Source organism: Panthera uncia (assembly GCF_023721935.1).
Source record: "Panthera uncia isolate 11264 chromosome D3 unlocalized genomic scaffold, Puncia_PCG_1.0 HiC_scaffold_9, whole genome shotgun sequence".
NCBI classification, from domain to species: domain Eukaryota; kingdom Metazoa; phylum Chordata; class Mammalia; order Carnivora; family Felidae; genus Panthera; species Panthera uncia.
Window position 1 is genome coordinate 26,296 of NW_026057587.1, and position 20,956 is coordinate 47,251.

Sequence of the window (20,956 nt, forward strand, 5' to 3'; positions counted from 1 at the left end):
CTGCCTCCCTACCCCGCCCCTTCCCACCGCCGCCGGGAACACACAGCCATTAGCAGCCACCCTGAGCAGTAATTGTCCAGATTGCGGTAATTCACGGCAGACGAGCACGCCGGCGCTCATCGCATTATTACAAATGTCACTGAGCAGGGCCTCGGCGTGCGCGGTCCCCGGGGGGTTCTCGCGCCGCCGTCTCCGTGGGCAGGACCCAGGATGAGCTCACTGCCGCCGTGAGGACCCAACCTTGAGACGGTGGGGCACACTCCCGTCTCGGCTGGTGAGTCATCCCCGCCGACCTCCCTGTCCCCAGATCTGCCCTTCCCAGAGGGAGAGAGGACAGCCGCCCACTTGGCCGACTCCGGTTCCCAGGCAACAGGGAGGCGGCCGGGGCCGGGGCTGCCGTGACAACAGAAGACGCTGCGGGGGGTGAGGGGCCGTGGGAGCACGGGCTGGCGGTCCAGGCGCGTGCACGTGGAGCCCCTCACTCCCGGCGGGGCCGGCGGGGGGGGGGGGGGGGAGCTGCCTGGGCACAATCACTGCCAAAGGCAGAGACTCACGAACAATTGCCAAACGTTCCCAGCAGCTCTGTTCACAGTAGCCAAAAGGTAGGAACGACCACGTGAGCAGCGGCCGACGGATGAACGAACACGTCAACAGGATGCGGTCCGTCCGCACGGCGGGATAGAGCTCCGCCGTAAAAAGGAGCGAGGTCCCCACGCGACGGAGCGGACGGACCTCGGGAACACGACGCAGAAGCACGTCCTGCAGGACGCCACTCGTGCGAGAGCCCAGACCAGGCAAATCCACCGCGACGGAAAGGTCGGCGGACGCCAGAGGCTGCGTGTGACAACCCGTGGGCACGGGGCTTCCCGTCTGGGGTGATAAAACGCTCCGAACGAGACGGAGGGGACGGCTGCACAAGACTGCGAATGTCCCTTGTGCCACTGAATCACACGCTCTCGAACAGTCAAAACAGCGAATTTTACATTCTGCGTATTTTGCCAGAATTAAACGAGGAGGAGAATAAAAAATAAATCGCGCGGTCTCCGTGAAAGTGAAGTCTCTTGCGCTCAGTGGTGCCGTCCGCGCTGGGACCACAAAGCGCACAGAGAACAGACAAGAGCAACAGTGCGGCCCCCCGTGGGGCGAACGGCACCCCTGTGCCCTGAAGCCAGAGACGCCGCCCGGCCCCCGTGCGCCCTGCTCTGACCTGCTGAGCAGCTCTCACCTCCCAGGGCAGCGCCTCTCCCGAGGGCCGGGACTCTGGAAGGTGGGGGGGGCCCAGACAGGAGCCAGCGGGGAGGGGCCTGCTCCGGGTAGGATTCTGAAACTTCAGGGTGGCGCACTCAGGCCCCCTTCCCGGGGTGGAGGGTGGGGGGCAGGGCAGACAGCCCCGTCGCGGCCTCCGTCCCGGCTCGGCCTGGAGGCCACACCGTCCTCAGACTCGCCTGCCCCCGTGTGCCCAGGGCCCTCGCTAGAAAGGCCATCCGTTGCTCCGTGAGTCACGTCCCGGAGCTCCGGGCGCCAGAAGCTGCACGTCAGCGGCAAGGCCTTGGTAGGGCCAGGAGGACGAGGGCCGGAGGCCTGGGCCTGCTCCCAGCCCCTCCACACATCAGCTCCGGGACCCTGGCCACCCTGGCCTCGCTCCTTACTCGGTCCTCCGTGAGCCGGGATGGACAGGAGAGCCACCCCCTGATCTCGGGGCTGAGATCAAAGCAAGTGAGAACAGGCAGGCACATGGGGCTCAGGCACCACCCGGCCTCAGCCTTCCTGTTGGCACGGCTCGGGCAGGGGAGGAGCGGGCCAGGAACAAGGGGGATCCACAGGATGCAGCCCGACACTGCAGGGGCCACCCTCGGGACCCTCGATGCCTGCAACCTCTAGTCCCCCACGGTTAATCCGGAAGCCTCTCCCGCGTCACGGGTGGGGAAACTGAGGCACGGAGCTGGGTCACTGAGCCAGGAAGCGGAGGACCCGGCTATTGCGGCTCCACTGAACACACAGGTGGCTTCTAAGGCAGGACGTAAGGTCAGCACCACAGCACGTGGCCACCAGCCCCCTGTAGCCCCGCCTCCCGGGGGAGAACGCCACCAGTGGGGGGCGGGGGGGCTACAGCCTGACCCCGTGACCCCACCGTGGTGGCTGCTGGAAGCTCTGTGCCTCCCCTCCGCGAGGCCCACGTGTGCTGCCGCCACTCTGTCTACGGGGCCACAGTGCACTGAGCCCAGAGGCAACAGAAGCCGCCTACTGACCTCGTACACAGCATGAGCCGCACGGTTTCCGAGCCACGCCTCGACACCACCAAGGGACCCGCCGCGGAGCCCGGCGACGCAGCCACACGGACCCCTCCTCTGGAGGGCAAAACCGAGACTCCCGGGAAATGGCACGAGTCGGAGGACGCCCCAAAGCGGAGGCTGCCCCTCCGGATGGCACCGGAGGCCCCCGTTCAAGGCCCGGTGGGTCGCCCGCTCCCCAGCACGTGAGCTTCAGGACCCGGATGCAAACCGAGAGCGGTCAGAGCCGCGGAGGCGCTCACCTTTCTTGGCGGTCTCCATCTCCTCCTCCGTCCAGCGAGAACTCTCGTTCATCTCCATCGAAGCTAGAAAGGAAGGCGGGGCGCGTTGGCAGAGGCCCAGGGGGCGATCCCGCTGGGGTTGGGGCGCCGTAAGGAGCCCGTTTTGCAGGCGGAACTCACACTGAGATGGCCCAGGGCCTCTACTGTGAAAAGCTGCATCTGCACGCACGAGGTCGGGGAGGGGGCGCCTCCCCCGAGAGCACGGCGACCGCACGAGGGGCACGGGGACCAAGAACGCCAGCTTCGGGTGGGCGGGGACCTCCTCTGAGCTCGGACTCGTCGGGGGCCGGATGGGTCTTTGCCGTGACACCCCCCTGGTTGACAGCCACCAGGTGTCCCTAGTCCCCACTCCAACCATGACAACCAAAGCTGGTTTTGGACACGGCCAATTGCCTCCTGGGGTTTAAAAGGCCCCTGGCCAAGCATGCTGCTCTGCGGGGTGAGTGACACGGTCCCCCCGGCTCCCCCCGTGCAAGGATGAGGCTTTACAAGGGACTGCGGCCCTGGACATCGGGCAGAGTCGGCCAGGCCTCTGCAGTGGCGCTGTTTTCGGGTCTGTCCTCCAAGTTCCCCGAGACAGACGCCTGGGTCTTTCCCTGCAAATTGCTTAAGATCTCCTGAAGGGGGCAGACATGAGGGACCAGCTTCATGGACCCAGCGCCTGGAACAGCACCAGGCCAGCCTGGAACTACCAGGCTCGGTAGAGGCCAGCCGACCAGTGGAGGGGAGTTCCAGCAGGAGGGGAATGAGAAGGAGCAGCTCAAGGCAGGAGAGGGGAGACGGCCCCCACCCCCCTCCCTGGGCGGCTTCCCCCCTCCCTGCTACAACAGCCTGCAATCCCTTCCTTCCCCAGGGACCCTCAGAGGGAGGCTGTGAAGTCTGAGCTCAAGGTGTAACTGCCGCTGGAGGGCCCAGGGAGGTGTTTTCCACCCAGCAATCTAGCCCCACCCAGCATCGGCCTGGGGGCCCAGAGGAGCTTCCCAGAAGTTAGGCCGCGGAACCTGCTGCCCCTGGCCTCCGGGCACCAAGGCGTAGTCACAAAGGCCGGGAGTGTGACAGGAGTCACGTGAAATTTGTGGCCAACGGGGCTGGTCTGAATTCCAGCTAACTCCATGAATATGGAGGTGACATCCTTTCTCTAAGCCTCAAACAGCCCATCTATGAAATGGGTATGAATTACCTCCCACAGGAAGAAGGGACAGACCCTGGGTGTCGGGTAGGGGGCAACTGTGAGAAATGAAATGTCACCTCCATCAACTCAACTCCCACCCTAGGAAGGCACCCTGGTGCCTGGGGCCTGAACCTGAGCGCTCAGGGCCCAGGGTGGGGGCTCCCCCAGAGGCGGGAGGGGCGGGCCCCCCAACAGCCAAACACCACTGCGGAGATAAAGGACACACGTTGGCTGCCCCCCTGTGGCCGAATGGGAGAACTGCTACTCAATTTGTCTCTCCCGCCCCCAACCCCAACTTGGGATGGGGGGGGTGAGGCTCAGACCCGCCGAGCAGGAGAAACTGAGGCCCACGGGAGGGAAGTTGGAACCCGGGTGCCTACCAGGGCTGGGGGCGGGGACAGTCTACGCCCAGGCCCTTCTAAAAAGGGGTTGCAGCTACGACAACTGCTCCCTGGCGCAAGTGGGGGCCAAGCGCGGCCAGATTTTCCAATTAGAAAACAGAACCTAAAGTGGCGATCTAGACTTTTACGTGAACCCTCCAGGCCCGGGGTCATCGGGGCTGATGGGCGCTGAGCCCTTCCCAGCCCCACCAGCCGTCGTAGGCTCTTCCCACACCCGGCCCCCACACGGCAAGCGCGTGTGCAGACGAGGGCCCTGGAGCACAGAGAGGGTCAGGAGCTGGCCCCGGGTCACACAGCGAGTTCGGAAGCCAAGGCCGGGCCTCGGAACCCACCGCCCTCCCTGGCCGGCAACTCACCCAGCTCGGCGCTCTGCTGTGGGGTGACGGCCTCCTCACCGTTGGCCTCGTTGGCCATGGAGCGGGTGATGCGGCCTTTGCGTCTCCCCTGGCTGTTGGCAGTTTTCCGGCCTTTAGAGGCCACTGCCTCCTTCTCATCGTTGTCCTCCCCAGAGGTGTCGTCCGTCTTCTCCCTGAAGGCCAGAGAGGGAGACGGGGTAGCCTCGCCCGAGCCGGGAAACCAGACGACGGCCGCAGGCGACCTGCTTCCGTCAGCTCGGTGGGCGCGGGCCGCCAGGGACCTGTGCAGCTCAGACGCCGGGAAGCTCGGGCTGAGGGCCCGCGAGCGGTGGGCCGCAACCCTCCGCACTCGCCGGACGAGGGGCGTGGGCCGCCGGCTCCCTGCGGCGCCCCTGTATCCACGCAGGCGGAGGGGTGCGAGCTGGCGGCTGTCACGACCCGACTCCCCAGACGAGGGGCGTGGGCCGGCAGGTAACCGGGTGGCTCCGCGGGCACGAGTCGCGGTCCGCCTGCCAGACCAGCTCACGTGCCACACAGACGCGCTGCCGTCTGCCTGCAGGCCCGCTGGCTCAGCCGCGTGGGGGGCGGCCAGGTCCCACCCACGAGGCCACTCGACCCCCCGCCCCCCCCTCGGCGGGGCTCGAGGCCCACAGCAGCTCTGCTTGCTTGCGGTACTGGGACGGGTCACTGGGCCTCGCAGAATATACCCGAGAGGGAAGGCTCCTGCCGGGCTTCTGCAGGCCGGGCCAGGCGCGGGGGCGTGTGCGGGTGACCTCGGGACCCGGGGCCGGGGCTGTCTCCGAAGCCGACGCGGGACGCTCAGATTTACGCCCCACCTCCCATTCGTCTTCCTGAAGGCCCCCCCTGCACGTCTGGGACACAGAGGGTAACGAAGCCAGATGTTCTCCGAAGCCACATGCCTGAGCCCATGCCAGGTACCTGGCACAAAGCCGTGCCCGCCCCCCTTTCTGGAGCCAATCTCCGGCTGGCTGTGCTCGGCACCCGCCCCTGGCAGGCACGGGAGGCTGTGCCTTGATCTGCAAGAACTCACGCTGACAGCGATAATTCTAAAGGTGAGGGCAGGGCCCGCCTGCGTACCTAGTCCTTCCGCCAGCTCCTCTGATCGTCCCCCTTCCCCCGCCTGGCGTCTCAGGAGACTTGGCGGAGGAGGGGGAGAAGATGAGGAGGCCAAGAGCTCCCAAGTCATTGCCTGGATTCATTAGCTCAGGAGTAGAGCTCAAATGAGCTATCAGTCTCGGAGGTCTCCAGAGGGTTGGAGGAGGCAAGGGCGGGCGGGGGGAAGAGCAGGCTTCCGGAAGGGGGGCTGTCAGGTTCAGACGGAGCGGAAAATGCCTCCCTTCCCGGCAGGCAATCCGCAGCTGCCGAATGGCTCGCCTCAGGTGCTTCGACAGAGAGGGGGCCCCCCCCACCCTCTCGAGCTGAGTCCAGGCCACCTCCCCGCCACCCGGGGGAGGGGGCCGGGCCACGGCGGGGCGACGGGGCGGCCTTACTTGGTCAGCTCCTCCTTGTCGTTCTCCACGTCGGGCTTCTCCTCCTCCTTCTCAGCCTCCTTGTCCTTCTCCTTCTCATCCTTCTCCTCCTGGTTGCTCCGGGGCATTTGCTGCTGCTGCTGCTGCTGCTGCTGCTGCTGCTGCTGCGGGGGCCCCGGGGGAGGCCGGGGGAGGGAGGAAAACGGCGAGGCAGGTGAGCCTTTGCGCCTGGGCTGAGTGCGCCCGCAGAGCGGGAACGGGACGCAGTCAGCCGCAGACGCCACAGCCGGGGGCACCGCAGCCCACGGGGTCCAGGGAGGCAGGAGCCCCAGGGCCAGGCGTAGCCGTCGGAAGCCTGGATGCCTCCAGGACTCCTCCCGACTCCTCCACTCGCGGGCTGTGTGACCCTGGATGAGGACCTTAACCTCTCTGTGCTCTGACTCCTCCCTTGCAAAGCAGGGCTGTTCCGCAGGCCCACCCCGGCCGGGGGCCGGGAGGCCGAAACAAGAGATCCCCGACACGAGTGGGGTCTGGCACGGCTGTTCAAGGGGGGCCGAAGCCACCACCGGCATGGGGAGGGCTGCCGGTCAGGCTTATTAGGCCAGAGCGGGGCGAGCACCGGAGAACCTGGGGACGCATCCCTGACGAAGCTCGGGCCACCTCGCAGCCCATCACCACACCCGTAAAATGGGCAGGCGGGGAGGGGAGCCGGGGGCCTGGGCCCACGTGCAGGTGCGTGCTGCCGTGTCGAGGGTCCACTGCCTGCTGCAGCCTTGCTCTGCTCGCGTCCAGGGCGAGGCTCTTTCACCTCCTCCCAGGCCTGTTTCCTCTGCTGCCCCTCGCACCGGGCCGCGGGGCCTGCCCTCAGCAGGACGGGGGAGGAAGTGAGGGCAGCCGGCTCCTTCCCGGGAGGCTGCCCGACTTCCTCCTGCCCTGCTGGGTTTCTTTCAAAGCACCTGCTGTTTCGGGGCGCCCGGTGGCTCAGCCGGTTAAGCGTCCGACTTCGGCTCAGGTCATGATCTCATGGTTTGTGGGTTCGAGCCCCACCTCAGACTATGAGCGGCCAGCTCAGAGTCCGGAGGCTGCTTCGGATTCTGTGTCTCCCTTGCTCTCACTCAGTCTCTCTCTCTCTCTCTCTCTCTCTCTCTCTCTCTGTCTCTCAAAACTAAGTAAACGTTACAAAAACTATTTAAAAATTAAAAAAAAAATAAATAAAGCACACGCTGAGGCCACCCCAAAGTTCTCCCTGCGGGCAACTGCCAGACCAGACCACCTTTCCATCCCAGTGAGCCAAGGGAGACGAAAACAAACCCGTAAAAAAGCCTTTCGGTGTGGGGCAGGGGTACGGTCACCCAAGGAGAGAGAAACCCCAGCAGGTGAAGAAGGCGGGGGCAGGCGGGGTTTCCCTCCGTCCCTCCCTCCCTGCATCTTTCCTCCGCGTCAGGAACACACGGCCCTCCGAAGCACGAGGCTGCCTCGGCCTGCGACCCCCTCTCCCCGGACGGACCCTCTCGCGCGGCTGTCGTTTACGAGGCGGCGGACCACAGCTGGGGGCGTTCTGTGCCACAGGGGCCCAGAGCGCGGAACCCCGGGCTCTCCAAAGCCATGCCAGGGGTCACCCCAGGAACGAGCTGCTCCAAGAACCCCCTCTGCTCTGCAAGAGGAGGCGAGGGGGGCTCAGAGCAGCCTCTCCGCCCCGACCGCATTGCTGCCAGTTCCCGGCGGCTGGCCGCGGTCCCTTCACCAGCCTGTCCCTCACCACCACCAAGACCCCTGAGACACCAAGCACGCACTTACCACAGCCTGTGAGCCGTGGTCACCTCTCACACCCGAAAGGCAAAGCCTCTTTCGGAGCCCTCCCAGCAGGTGGCGGCAGGAACAGAGAGGTTTGCCGCTTTGTTCCGAGACGGGTGCCCTCTGCGCACTCGCCTGAGGAGAGCAGAAGGGGCGAGCGGGGACCAGGGAGCAGGCTCCGGGGCCAGAGATGGCGTGGCTGATTGGGGCGGGGTGTCCCGTCGGCTTGGCCGACTTCTGCACACCTGGGAAGCCGATGCCGGGGGCTGGGCAGGACAGGGGCTTTCCAACCGCAAGTAGCTTGGCATTCCCAACGCCGCCTTCGGCCGCTTCTCTACCCAGAGTCCTGCCCGGGCAGCAGCCTCACCCCAAACCTTTTCTTCCGTCCCTCCCAGTGGCCACAAGGGCTCAACTCCGGGCCACCCACCAGGAAGCACCTGTCGTCATCCCCTGGGTCTGGGCTGGTGGGGCCTCAAAGCCCCGTGAGATCTCATCCCTGGGCCGCAAAGCAGGCCACCGTCCAGCCCAGCATGGCCAGGAGGTGCGGCTCCCCACCCATAGAGGCTCAGCCCTGCACCCGTGCGTCCTGACTAACAAGGGCTGAGGCCCGGCGGTGGGGGGGGGGGGGGGGGGGGGGGGGGGGGGTGGGGGCGGGGGGGTTCTGCACCTGCGCCCGCACTGAGCTAAGCGCCTTCCTGCCCGCACCCCACCCCCTGCCTCAGAGCCCTGGAGAAGCCCCACTGGGAAGATGCCAGCATTTCCCAAGGGCTTACTGCCCAACACGGAGCTGTGCACCCCCCGCTCACCAGCTCCCGGCCCTCCTAAGTCCCGGTGGCGGCCAAGATGAAAACGGACACGAGGGGTGACCCAGAGCTCTGTCCCTGGCCCCACACCAAGCACCTCATAGGCACCAACCCGCCTGATGCCCTGAACCAACCTCCGACAGAAAGAGCGGCGACCACCATTCCCCTCCCGCGCAGCAGGAAACTAGGTGCAGAGGCAAAGCCTCACGGGCTCCGAGGGAGGAAAGCAGATGGTCCAGGGGCAGCAGGCACAGTCCCGCCGTCCCCAAAGCCCCGCTCAGAGTCTCCCCCTACTCCGCCCTCCGACCAGAATCGGGGGCCTCGGTTGGGGGTGGGGCGGTCTTTGGGCATCCCTGCCCCTTGCCGCCTCGCCCAGCCCGTCCCCCATCAAGACTCCTCGAGCCCCCACCTGAGCCTGGGCCGGCCCCAAACCGCCCCCACCCCTGAATGACCATCCGCATCACAGCAGGAATCCCCAGAACGGCCCAAAGTGCCGTGTGCCGGGCACTGCGCTACGGACCTCGACCATCTCCTTTACCAGCCCCTTGCCTCTCCCGCTTTACAGAAAAGGAAACTGAGGCACGGGGTGGCCGAGCGACAAACCTGGTCAACAGCAGTGCCAGGATTCCAACCGAGGCCCGACTTAACCCTGGCCGTGCCCAGCCCCCCTCCAGCCACCCCCACCCACCCTGGCGTGCCGCCCACCCCTCTGCAGGCTCCCGCGCCCGTGCCCCCCTTGCGGGGAGGCTCGAAGTCCCAACAGACACTGCAGCCCGGCCATTACTCCCACCACTTCCCACCTAGGTCTGCAGTCCCAAAGCCAGCCACACCCTGACGGTTTATCAAGCCCCGAGGACAGGGGTGAGGGACGAGGGCGCGTGTGGCTACACCCACTAGTTCAGCACCTTCGAGGCCGCTCTGGAGTCACGGCATGCAGCCCCCCGTGGGCTCCCGGCGTCTCGTGACCCGACTGCCGTCTCCCTTGGGAGCGGAGCCCTGGTCCCGGCCTCAAGCGCGTTTCCCAGTGGGAGAGACCCATCAGCACAGTAACGACCATCTGCCTGACCTCCTGCTGCACCGAGGTCAACGGCTGATTTAGGGGTGCTCCATTCACTCCAGATCTATGCGGCAAGACGGGGGCCCCAACTCACAGCACCGCCCCCCTCACCACAGCCAGCTCCGTCTCTCAAAATCTGGAAGCCTCTGATGGTCTAGGGCAGCAACCATGAGGACCGCTAACACAGTGAGGATTAACAGCTTCCAGGGCCCTGCTTCCCAAGGATCTCACTGCCTGATGGCCGCACACACACGCCCCCTAGGGCGCTCTGGGGAGTCCCGAACCCCAAGACACGCCTGCACCAATGGTATCAGAATCTTGGGGTGAGACCCAGGCCTCGGCGTATTTAAATTCCCGGGTCATCCCAATGGGCGTCCAGGCTTGAGAACTGGTGTTTTAGACAAGGAGGCAGCAAACTTTTTCCGTACAGCCACAGGTCCACTGGCTCCTGTCACAACTGCTCATACCGACACGGTTTGGGACTTGAGAGCAGCCAAGATGTAGACAAGTGGGCACGGCTATGTGCCAATAAAACTTTATTTACAAAATAGGCAGTGGGCCAGATCTGGCCTGAGGGGGCCATAATTTGCCCAGCCCTGCTCCCAGACCAGTGCTGCTCAATCTAGACCCGCACACGAATCAGCTGGGCATGGTGAGAAAATGCAGATTCCGTGGGTCTGGGGTGGGCCTGGGCCTGTGCATTTCGAGGCATCTTCCTGGGGAGGCTGATGCTGCTGGTTCCTGGGTCACGCCGAGGAGCGAGGCTTTCGAGGATCCTTGTTTCACAAAACGCACCCAGGACCTTTGCCACTGGCAGCCGGTGACGCCTGTGGACCTGGAAGCCAGACTTCACCACCTCGAGAGACTCTGGAGCTCCGGACGGGGGCCTACCGTTGCGTCTGAGACGCGTCAGGGGTCAGGCTCACAACGGGCTTCGTGCCCAGCGCTGGGTCGGGAGCACCCCCCCCCCCCCCCCCCCCCCCCCCCCCCCCGCAAACCACAGCACAGCTTTGCAGAAACCCTGACCGGATCTACGGTTAGCCGGGGTCATCGGTTCAAGTGCCCGAGGGACCCCTGCTTCCGGAGGGCGGAGTGCGGGACAGGCAAGCCGAGCCCGCGCTGTGCCAAGGCCCCAGGCCAGGGCTGCACGGAAACCGGCACGAAACGCCGACAATTCCTGACCGCACACGGCAAATGTGGGACCAAGCCTTCTTCTCCCAGTCTCGAACCTGGTATAGTTAACCGAACTCCCCGGCGACGTTGGCATCACCTCTGTTTTAGAACAGAGAACACGAGGACGCAGGAAGTCAAGGAGCTCCCCAAGGTCACGCGGCATTTCCCTGCGGGACCCCAGGGGCGGGTGGGCTCAGGCTCCCCCCTTTCAAGCCAGACTGTGCCCCCACAGCCACGCCCCACCAGGGGGACTCCACGCCATCAGAACCGCGGGCCCCAACCTTCCGGAGCTGGCGCCTCAGGTGACAGACAAGGAACGCCCGCCAGGGCAGCCGGCGGCTCAGTGCTGAGAAAACCTGCAAAGGCTCAGCAGGCCGCAGACGTGGTGGCAGTTCTTCCTGGCCCACGGGGACGAGGAAGGAGGCCTGTGAGCTGGGTCCCCGAAGGCTTTCGGTTGACAAGGACGAGAGGGGACACCGCAGGGAGGGGGCCTGCGTGGGCAAAGGCACGGCGACGTGAAAACACCCACCGTGCTCACCAAGTGACACACGGCGCCTGGCGGCAGGGCCCGGCCGGCTTCGACAGCCACGCGCAGGCAGGCGGGCGGCGCCCTGCTGGCAGTGGGGGAGGGGCGGGCAGGGAAGGCCGTGTTCCGCCTGGTGAAGGGCTGCGCGGTGGCCGATCGAGGGGGGCACGGCAGTCGGTTCCCGCCGATCTTGCCTAGTGGAAACAAGTGCCGACAATCCAGGCAGGCGCGGACGCATTCGACCCTCGGAGGACAGGTCCCCAAAAATGTGCCGGGACAGCCTCCCGAGACCCCACGCCCAGCGACACCAGAGGCAGCACGGTCTCATCCACTCACTCTACGGACGTGTCACCGGGCGCCTCCGGAGAGCGAACCCAGAGAGGGGCTCTGTCCTCGTGACACCTGCCACCTCTGGGCAGCAGGGAAGGGGGTCCCGGAGGCCGAGGCTGGGGGAGAACTGCGGTCGGGGTCGGGCGTCGGGAGGCAAGACACAATGGAGGTTTCTGGTCCCGGCAGCAACACCCCCCCCAACCTCCCCGCCGACAGTCGGCCCCCTACCCTCCTCATCCAGCCCGTCCGTCCGTCCCTCCTGGGAAATGCAGGTGGGGTTAGTCCGTGCGGGAGCTGGCTCGGACCAGCTCTCGAGAACAGACCTCAACTTGCAGGGTTTTTGCAGGCGAGCTGCTATCAGACACAGCCGTTATGAAAAACTGAAATACGTGACCTTACGGTTAAAGAAAATCATAATAAAAACAAAGGTAACAAGTACTCTGAGTGCCTCGCTTCCCAATCATTCAGCTACGTTTGTCTGTCATCTGTGCTCTTGAGGACATTTCCGTCAACTGCACCCACACAGCAGAAGTGGAGCGGGATACGGCGCCGTGTGTGTCCCTCCCGCTCCCACCTCCCGTGACGTCACGCTGGTGGCTGAGATCGGGGCACGGCGGGAGGGCCTTAACCACAGCCACCGGCACGTGCTGCCGATCGGGGCCTCGCCCCCCCAGAAGGCGGGTTGCCAAACGCACACCAGCATCCCCTGCAGACACACGTGCCAGCAAAGCCTGAGTTTCACACACGCGCCCGTGTGTGCCGTCTGTTCTTGTCTGCCTGCACGGGAGGCTTTGGCGGCCAAAGCTCCGTTTTAAGCCGTCGGTCAGAGCCCGTCCCGCCACCGGGAATCAAATCAGCGGTCTGACACAGCAGAGGGCCTCGTGATCTAGCCCCTGCCCACCCCTACCCGCCCCACCCACTTCCCTCGAGGTTGCTCCCCCTTGCCTCCTGGAAGACGCCACATTTATTCCCACCTCGGGGCCTTTGCACTCGCTGTGCCTGCTGCCCGGGAGTCTCCCTCCGACTCTGCCTGGCCCGTTCCTTCTCATCACTCGGGTCTGAGCCCAAACGACACTTCTTCAGCCAGGCCCTCGAGGTCTGCTCCCTAAAAGCTGCCCTCCCCCGCGTCACTGGCCTCCTGACTCCGGCTCACGTTTCCCGCCACCTCACACGATCACGCTAATTCACTGTGCACCGTCCGCATCCCACGTGGGCGTGTCGGCTCTGGGGACCTGGTCTGTCTCGTTCGCCGTGGAATCAGCTAGAACGGTGACTGTGTGAAGACACGACGACAAGGTCTCCAACACGGCCACCGTCCACCCAGGATGCTCCTCGAGCGGGCAGGCCCACCACGGCCCCCCTGCCGTGGCCCACGCAGGCACAGACCCGCACAAATGCTGCTCTTCCGGTAACTGTGTTCTGGCTCTTGGCAGCCCAGCTTGAGACGCCCGGATGGGGGGCGCGTCGGTCCCCAGCCTCTCACCCCCTGGAGTCCAAATGATCCGTGCTCACATCTTCTGGACGGGCTCCTGCCCTCCGTGTCCTTCTGTGCCTTTGATGTGGTCTGCCTCGGACGGGGCTGGCGGGGAGCCAGGTCTCCCCTGCCACCACATGACGGCCCGTGAGAAGGCCGTGCCTGTGCTCTCCCGAAACGAGCCAGCTTGCTGGCTCCCTGGGGTACGGGCTCTCCTGAGAACGGCGGCTCCTGGAATGCGTCCGGGGACTGTGGGCCCGGAGGGGCCTCCCCAATGGCCTCCCCCATCTCGGGCAGGAATCAGGGACATCTGCTCCCTGGAGCCCTAGATCCGGACACGGTCTGGCCCCCAGCAGGGCGGAAGCATACCTCCCGCGGGCCTGGGCCGTCCAGGAAAGCCAGACAGACCCCCAGGCCGGAGGCCCATCTGGGCTCCGGGCAGCAGTCTGGCACACTCACACTTACCCCGTGGCCTGGGAGAAACGCAGCCCAACCTGGAGGCGATGTGGCCATATCTGGCCTGCCGCATGTCCCTGCCAGACCTCACTGGAGCGGGGACGGCGGTCGATTTCATCAGCCCAAGGTGGGGGGGTGGGGGTGGGGGTGGGGGGGGGAGACACAACCAGGCCCTGGGAACCAGCACGGGCTGCAAAGCAGCTGCCCCTCCCCATGTGGACCACACTTGGCTGGGCCTGCCCGGGAACAGCCTTCCGGGTCACACTGTCCTCTGTGAGAGCTGCCCAGGCAAAGGAGCCTCAGGAGTGTCCCAGCAACCCGAACAAGGTCACGTGCTCCCTGGCAAGGAGCTGGGAGAGGAGGCTCGGGGGGGAGAAAAGACGGGAGGAAGGTGAGCGATGGGAGACAGAGGGGTATGGGTGTGGGGGCAGAGGGGGAGGGAGACAAACACAGACGGAAACGGACAGAGACTCACACGTAGGGAAAAGAATGAGGGAAACAGGACACAGAGGCAGAAAAGGCGGTAAGAGACGGAGTTCAACCCAGAAAACACAGGAGCCTGGGCTGAGCACCCGGTCAGAGGTGGAGCTGGACTGAGCCACAGAGAGGAGCCACGAGGGCAAGGATGTGTAGGCCGGGGAGCAAGAGAGGAAGTGGGGCCCCCAGCACATCCCCCCTCAGACGCCCCGGGGACAGGCCAGGAGGCTGGGCCTCAGCGGCCCAGGGGAGCACTCACCCTCGGGGACACGCCCCTCCGTAGCACGGGCCCCCCCATCACCCGGAGGGCCACAGGGGCCCCCGGGTCAGGGCTGCGGCAGGCCAGGCCTCACACTCCCGGGTCCCCAACGCTGGAGCCGACTACCGACCACAGCATTCCTGGACTCTGGTTCTGCAATTAGCTGGCAGAACATGGCCCCTCTGTCCATGAATCACGAACCATAAACCACCACACCGTCACCCGCCTTGGCCGGTGACTCAGCTAGCAGAGAGGATGCTGTTTCTTCGGCCCAGCCTACAGCCCGCCCGCCACTCACGGTGAGGTCCCAGGGGCCCGGGGCCAGCACCCGGGGGCTCAGCTCTCACCTGCCAAAGCTCAGGCACGAGGGGACCGGTGGGGGTGGGCGTGAGGGGCCACTGGGCCCGCCTCTCCCTCCGTCAGAATATGGAGAAGCTTCTGGAAGGTGGATGGCACCCTCTGTTAAACACAAACGTGATCCTGATATGCTCCACGTGGCCAGCACACATCCCTTGCCTCCAGGGCCGAGCACCGGGGCCCCCGTGCGCCTCGCCTCTCTCAGGACGACACGCCGACGGGCGACGCTTTCCATCAAGGAGTTCAACGTTCTAGTTTTGTAACCATCCAAGCTTTCAAAACGCAACCATCAAAACGATGAACAAACGGCTTGGCTCAGGGCGTGTGATGAGGGTGTGACAGGGCGGGGAGTCACCTGGGTGGATGCAGTGACATCTCGCTCTACGCGCTGCGGTTATGCATTCGAGAAGGTCATGGCCGCCATGAGATGTCGTTTGCAAATAGGAAAAGACGCAGGATTTGTCTGTCGCATGGACTGGCCAGGTCCCCTTCCCCAGAAGGGGCCTGCTGCCCCCGCTCAGCTATCCATGGCCCGGGGACCAAGACCTGGCCCTGTCAGCCCACCTCAGGACACCTGGGAAAGGCCATTTGAGCTCAACTCACCCACGGCGTCATCCCACCGCCTCTCCCCCAGACCCTCTCCTCATGGTCAGTCTAGGCTGCCGGTGAGCCCGTGCCGCGCCTCAGTTTCCCCTTCTGCCACGCTGCTCCCTCCCCACCCCCTCCGGGGGGCCCTCCCCAGTCAACGTCCCCCCCCACCCAGGCTGAGGCTCCGAGTGGCCCCAGACCGGCAGCCAGCGTTGCCGGGTCCGTGGCAGAGACGCAGGCTCCCCGGCCCCGCGGAGGAGACCCTCAGCTGGACGCCAGCTCTGTCTCGGGTTCGTGACTCAGCCCGGGACCCCCGCAGGGGCCCGCTGAGGGGACAGCCTGGCACGGAGCGAACGTGACTACTGCAGTCAGTCTGGAGCGGAGGGCGGTGTCCGCTGCGTTCTGGGGAGAATAACTTCCTGCCGTCAGCGCCACGGACTCGAGCTCTCGTCCCCAGACGCCGGGATTTGCGCCGGGAACCCATTTCAGTCCCACCGACACAGGAACGGCGAGGAGGGGGGCTCCGGCAAAGACATCAGGGGCATCCCCCCGTCTCTGGGCCTGGGCTGTGCGCCAGCCAACTCCGGAAAGGCACCGGCCACCCAGCCTGGAGAAGGACCGCCAAGCCCGCTCGCCGACACCCTGAAGCACCGCCTCGCGCCCACCTCACGGCCTTTTATCGGCACCGTCCGCGAGCTGTCAAGACAGCTGTGCCCGGCGGACACCTTCCCTCCAGCTTCCTGAAAGATCACAGTCTGCTATTGCTCTGAAAGCAAAGCTTTTAGCCCTGGCATGCAGTAGGCACTCAACAGATGCCCTTGGATGAACATAATATTGTGCATCTGACACCGGGTGGGGAGGGCCCACCACGGGGCATCTGTTGGGCTGGAAAGGTGAGAGGCCCCTCGTGGCCATCCTCAGCCACCGCGTGGCCCCCAGCCACGGAAGCCACAGATAGGCACCACGGCCTGTGCGGTCACTGGCCACCCGGAAGAGGGAGGGGACGCGTGGGGGGCTGGGGGTGCTAAGGCAGACTGCAAGAGGGTAAGAGAGGGAGAGACAGACCAGGGAGAAAACAGCACTCTAGGTCTCCCAGAGACACTCACGGTCCAGGGAGCAGAGGAGAGTCAAGAGAGACGGGAAGAGCTTCCAGGAGCAGCTGCCCCACGAGTGGAGAGGGAGACCCAGGCGGGCTCAGCGGTGGGGGAGAGGGGCGGTCCACCTGCTGCCCGGACCCAGCACAGCCTACACACACAGCCCCATGGGCGATGCGGTCAGCGAGGTGCGGCTTCCACGGACCCAGCCACACGCCACAACGTGGCAAATGGGACCGCCGGGCCCCCCTCGGGCTCCCGTGGCCGACGGTGCCAGGTCTGACCTCCTCACCTGTAAACCGGGGATCATCGAATACCCCCCCACCCCCCCGTAAGTCCCGGAGTTAAAACGCGTCCCGCCCTCCGCACAGACCCCGGCCCGGCCTCTCCGTCATCAGCCCCGTGCGGTCAGCCGCGGCGCTGGCCCATCACGCCACAAGTCCGGTCGGTGCCTGCGGATTCTGACAGGGCTCCCGTGTCTCGCCAACCCCCCCAGCCTCTCCCTGACAAGGCTGAGACCACCTAAGTCTTCGTCCGAAACTGAAGGGACCCGGCAAGGTGGGGCAGGCCTGACTCGCTCCCCTCAAGAAATAAGTACACCCCCGATGGCTCGGCCCCCATCCGCCTGAGGAAGAAGCCGGGACAGGGGAGGCACCACCTCCTGGCCGCCGTGGCCCCGTCCCAGAGGCGTCTACGTTTCATCTGCTGGAAGGACCTGATGTCTGTCCTCCTGTGGCTGCCCAGGGAGGCGAGGGGGGCCGTCTCCGGGGTGGACAGGAGGGTTGGGAGACAGAAGTGTGGGCAAAGGGAAGGGGCTGCAGGGTGGGACCCGTGGCCCAGGGGCGGGCTGCATCCCGCTCAGACACAAGGATGGGGCGGCAGGGGGTCATCTGGGCGCCTTCTGCTCCCCAGCCCGCGGTTGGTCACCCTGCACGACCAGCCTCCGGCAGCCCCTCTTCCCTCCTGTCCGTTCCCTTCGTCCCATCATCAGCCCACGGGAGGCCACCGCCGCCTGCACCCGTCCCACGCACACGTGCCCTCGCCTACTCCAGGCCGGGCTGCGGGGACCCCGCCTCCCCACTGGCAGATTTATCGGCAGGATCGCGGGTCTTATAAAACCGAGGAGAAACAGGGGGGCCCGGGCCCCACCAGTAACTGCATCTCAGATTAACGAGAGGGGCCGAGGGAACTGCGTCTGCCGTTTATGTCACTGTCACGGGGCAAAGAAAAGACTTACGGCCCCAAAGCCAACGCTCGGGTTTGACCCATTTATTCCAGATTTATGAACAGGGCCAGTGTGCCTGGCACAGAAGTCCTTCCAGGATCGGCATATAAATCTCCGTCCCCGGGAGGGCCCGGGCCACACTGGCACTCTAGCAGCCCCAGTGATCAGAGGGAGGGGAGAGCCACCGAGACGCGTCCCATCTCCCAGGAGACAGGGGCCTCCTGTCCTGCTTCCTTCCGCCCATTTGCAAGAGGCGGCGCGCAGAGGCATCCTGCCTCCATCCTGGGAGCCCCAGCCCGAGGCGTCAGCTTGAGCAGAAGCCAAACCTCACCACAGAAGTGGCGGAGACGCTACGGCCGTTCCCAGACAACACAGACAAAAAGAGGAAACAGACGTTTCTCCTCTGCTGGAAAACACTCCCGGGCTCCCCAGGGCCCCGGGCTCGCCTGGTCTGGCCTGTCCCAAGTCACACAGTCCCTTACCACCCGGCCTTACCATTCTCGAGTCCAGAGGTCTGACGCTCGAGGCTGAGGGCAGATTGAGAGCAAATACGATTCAGAGGGTGCTTATCGCGACGGGCACCGAGTGACGTATGAAGGCGCTGAATCGCTGCTTCGCACACCTGAAACTAACCTAACGCTGCACGCTACCTATTCCGGCGCTACAATTAAAAACTCAATTTCGAAAAAGGAGCAAATGTGAGTTGCCTGGCCTACACGGTGTTTTGTTGCTGTGTTTCAGTTTACTTATTTGAGAGAGAGAACACGCACAGCATGAACAGGGAAGGGGCAGGGAGAGAGAGAGAGACAGAGAGAGAGGGAGGGAATCCCAAGCAGGCCCCTCGCTGTCAGCACAGAGCCCGACCTGAGGCTCAGTCCCACGAACCCTGGGGTCGTGACCTGAGCCGAAATCAAGAGTCAGGTGCTCAACTGACTGAGCCACCCAGGCGCCCCTTGGTGTTGCTTCTCATGCACCCTGAGAGTTAAAAATCAGGCAATTTCACATAAGTCCCGATTTTCAGCTTATCGTCAAAAATCGGCTCTCGGCAATACGAGGCCATCTGGCCAAAGGTCAGCTGGAACAGACACGAGTGAGCTCTGCAAGTCGGCCACGGGCCTCGGCACTCCCTGTCGCCTCTTACGGACGCTGAGGTCAGGTGTGAGCCACCGTTCACCATCACGTTCATGCTCCTGTTTTCCATAGAGAAGAGAAACGTCTCTACTCACTCAGCAAACATGAGATACAGGGTCCCGTGACCTTTCCCCAGTCCTTCATTCATTTAAGACCCTGGAAGGTGCTGCTGGGGCGCCTGGGTGGCTCAGTCAGTTTAGCATCCAGCTTTGGCCTGGGTCATGATCTCACGGTTCGTGAGTTCGAGCCTCGCGTCAGGCTCCAAGCTGACAGTGCAGAACCTGCTTGGGCTTCTCTCTCTCTTCCTGTCTCTGCTCCTCCCCCACCCTCTCTCTCTCAAAATAAATAAACCGTAAAATAAAATAAAATAGACCCTGGAAGGTGCTAAGACACCTGTTTCAAAGACTCTGAGGGCACTGTGCTCACTCATACCCCTGTGCCTTTGCACCTGCTGCTCTCTCTGCCCAGGACACCCTCACCTCTGTCCCTGTTCAGCCGAGGGGCCGCTCCTTACCCTCACTTTTGAGGGCCTCTGCTGTATGGGAGCTCACAGGCACAGGGCCAGCACGTGGCGTCAGAACCACGTACGTGCGCTGGTCCCCACAACGGCAAGGAGGTCCCGGTGCCCAGCACGAACACCACAAAGTCAAAGGCATGGCAGCCAGGACCAGAGATGCGGGACACGGGCACCCCCAGCCCTCTAGGGCTTGTCCGGGAATACCCCCTCCCTAAATCACCCTCCCTCGGAGTCAGAACCCTCTCTCCTCTAGGGCCCCCCGCCGCACCACCAGGAAGGGTTTCATGAGCCCACCCACGGTGCCCCCACCAAGGCAGCGGCACGAGCGAGGGCACTGTGTATCAGGTGCTCAGCAAACACCCCAAAGCAGGACTTACTTGTTTTAATCTTTTTAATGTTTATTTATGAGAACGAGAGAAGGGGGGAGAGAGAGAGAGAGAGAGAGAGAGAGAGAGAGAGACACAACATGAGCAGGAGCAGGTGAGGGGCGGAGAGAGAGGGAGACACAGAATCCGAAGCAGGCTCCAGGCTCCGAGCTGTCAGCACAGAGCCCGACGCGGGGCTCGAAGTCACAGACCATGAGATCATGACCTGAGCCGAAGTTGGGCGCTTAACCGCCTGAGCGGCCCAGGTGCCCCGAAGTAGAACTTATTTTTAAATAAATAAACCTTAATTATTTTTACGTAAACCTACAGGCCTCTATTTTGCCCCAGTCTTCACCGCTGTGCCCCTCCTGCCTCAGCACATTCGTGCCCCCTGCCTGGAATTTATGCGAGTTTGAGCCTCTCCATCTAGAAAATTCCCAACGGCACTTCAGTTTCTCTTTGCAGTGAAACGGCTCCAGGCCAGCAAGCCTTGGTTTTCCACATCTGTTAGATGGGCAAGCCGGCCGGGCAGCTGTGGCCACACAACACTGAAGGCAAAGCCCGTCCGCGGGACCGAACGTCGCCACGCTTCAACGACCCAGCCGGTGAGAACCAAAGCTCGGGCCCGAGTGTGGCGGGGGGAGGGGGGAGGGGGCACTTAGTCTAACAACAAACTCGCTCCCGGGACCCCGTGTGGCTTGGCCAACAGGAAAGTGGGTCCGTGCCGCCGAAGCATACTTCCCAGAAGGCAAGAGAGGAGGAAAGGGACGTGGGCTGGGAACCCGTCTGGGGGACCCCTGACCGCAAAGTGGGGGTGTCGCAGTGGGCACCGGGCCCCCACTGCAGATGGCTGAGCGCGATGACTCAGGACCCTGTCCTGGGCGGCCCGGGGAAGGGAAGACGCCGCGTCAGGGAGCACCCGCTGGAGAGAGAGCTTCCGGACCCTCTCGTCCCAGCCCCCACTACTCCCGGGCGCCCCAGGCCAGAGGCCCCAGGAGGGCGACGACTCCGCCTGCTCCCGGCTGCACCCAACGGCCACACCCCCGAGGGCCTCCGCACGCACGTCCGGCCTGGAGCCCTCCTAGGGCAGCGCCAGCCGACCTCCTCCCGGAGCCACGTGCTCCCAGCACCTGCCCTCGGCTGACTGTCGACGGCCCAGCCGTGAAACAAATCCGTGCCGTCCCTCCGTTTCCCACACGATCACCTCGGAGCCCCCTTTCATACTGACCCCCACTGCCTGACCCCCTACGGACCCCCACCGTCTTCACCATTATTTGCTGAACACGCCTTCAAACCAACTCCTCGTCTCTCTAACCCAGAGGTATTTTCCGTACCGGACC

General features: G+C 64.4%; 1 protein-coding gene across 8 annotated transcripts in view; it reads right to left on the reverse strand.

Annotated features, from left to right (window-relative positions):
* The window catches only part of LOC125915025 (nuclear receptor corepressor 2-like), a 125,092-nt gene that overhangs the window by 21,155 nt on the left and 82,981 nt on the right, over window positions 1-20,956 (reverse strand). For 5 of the 8 annotated variants that reach the window (XM_049620649.1, XM_049620655.1, XM_049620647.1 and 2 more), the window contains exons 15-17: window positions 6,012-6,154; window positions 4,501-4,673; window positions 2,534-2,596 (exon numbers count right to left, since the gene is read on the reverse strand). In XM_049620649.1, coding sequence (XP_049476606.1) covers window positions 2,534-2,596; window positions 4,501-4,673; window positions 6,012-6,154 — 379 coding nt within the window. The remainder of the gene's footprint in view (window positions 1-2,533; window positions 2,597-4,500; window positions 4,674-6,011; window positions 6,155-20,956) is intronic. The other 3 variants (XM_049620652.1, XM_049620651.1, XM_049620650.1) reach the window with 3 other exon arrangements.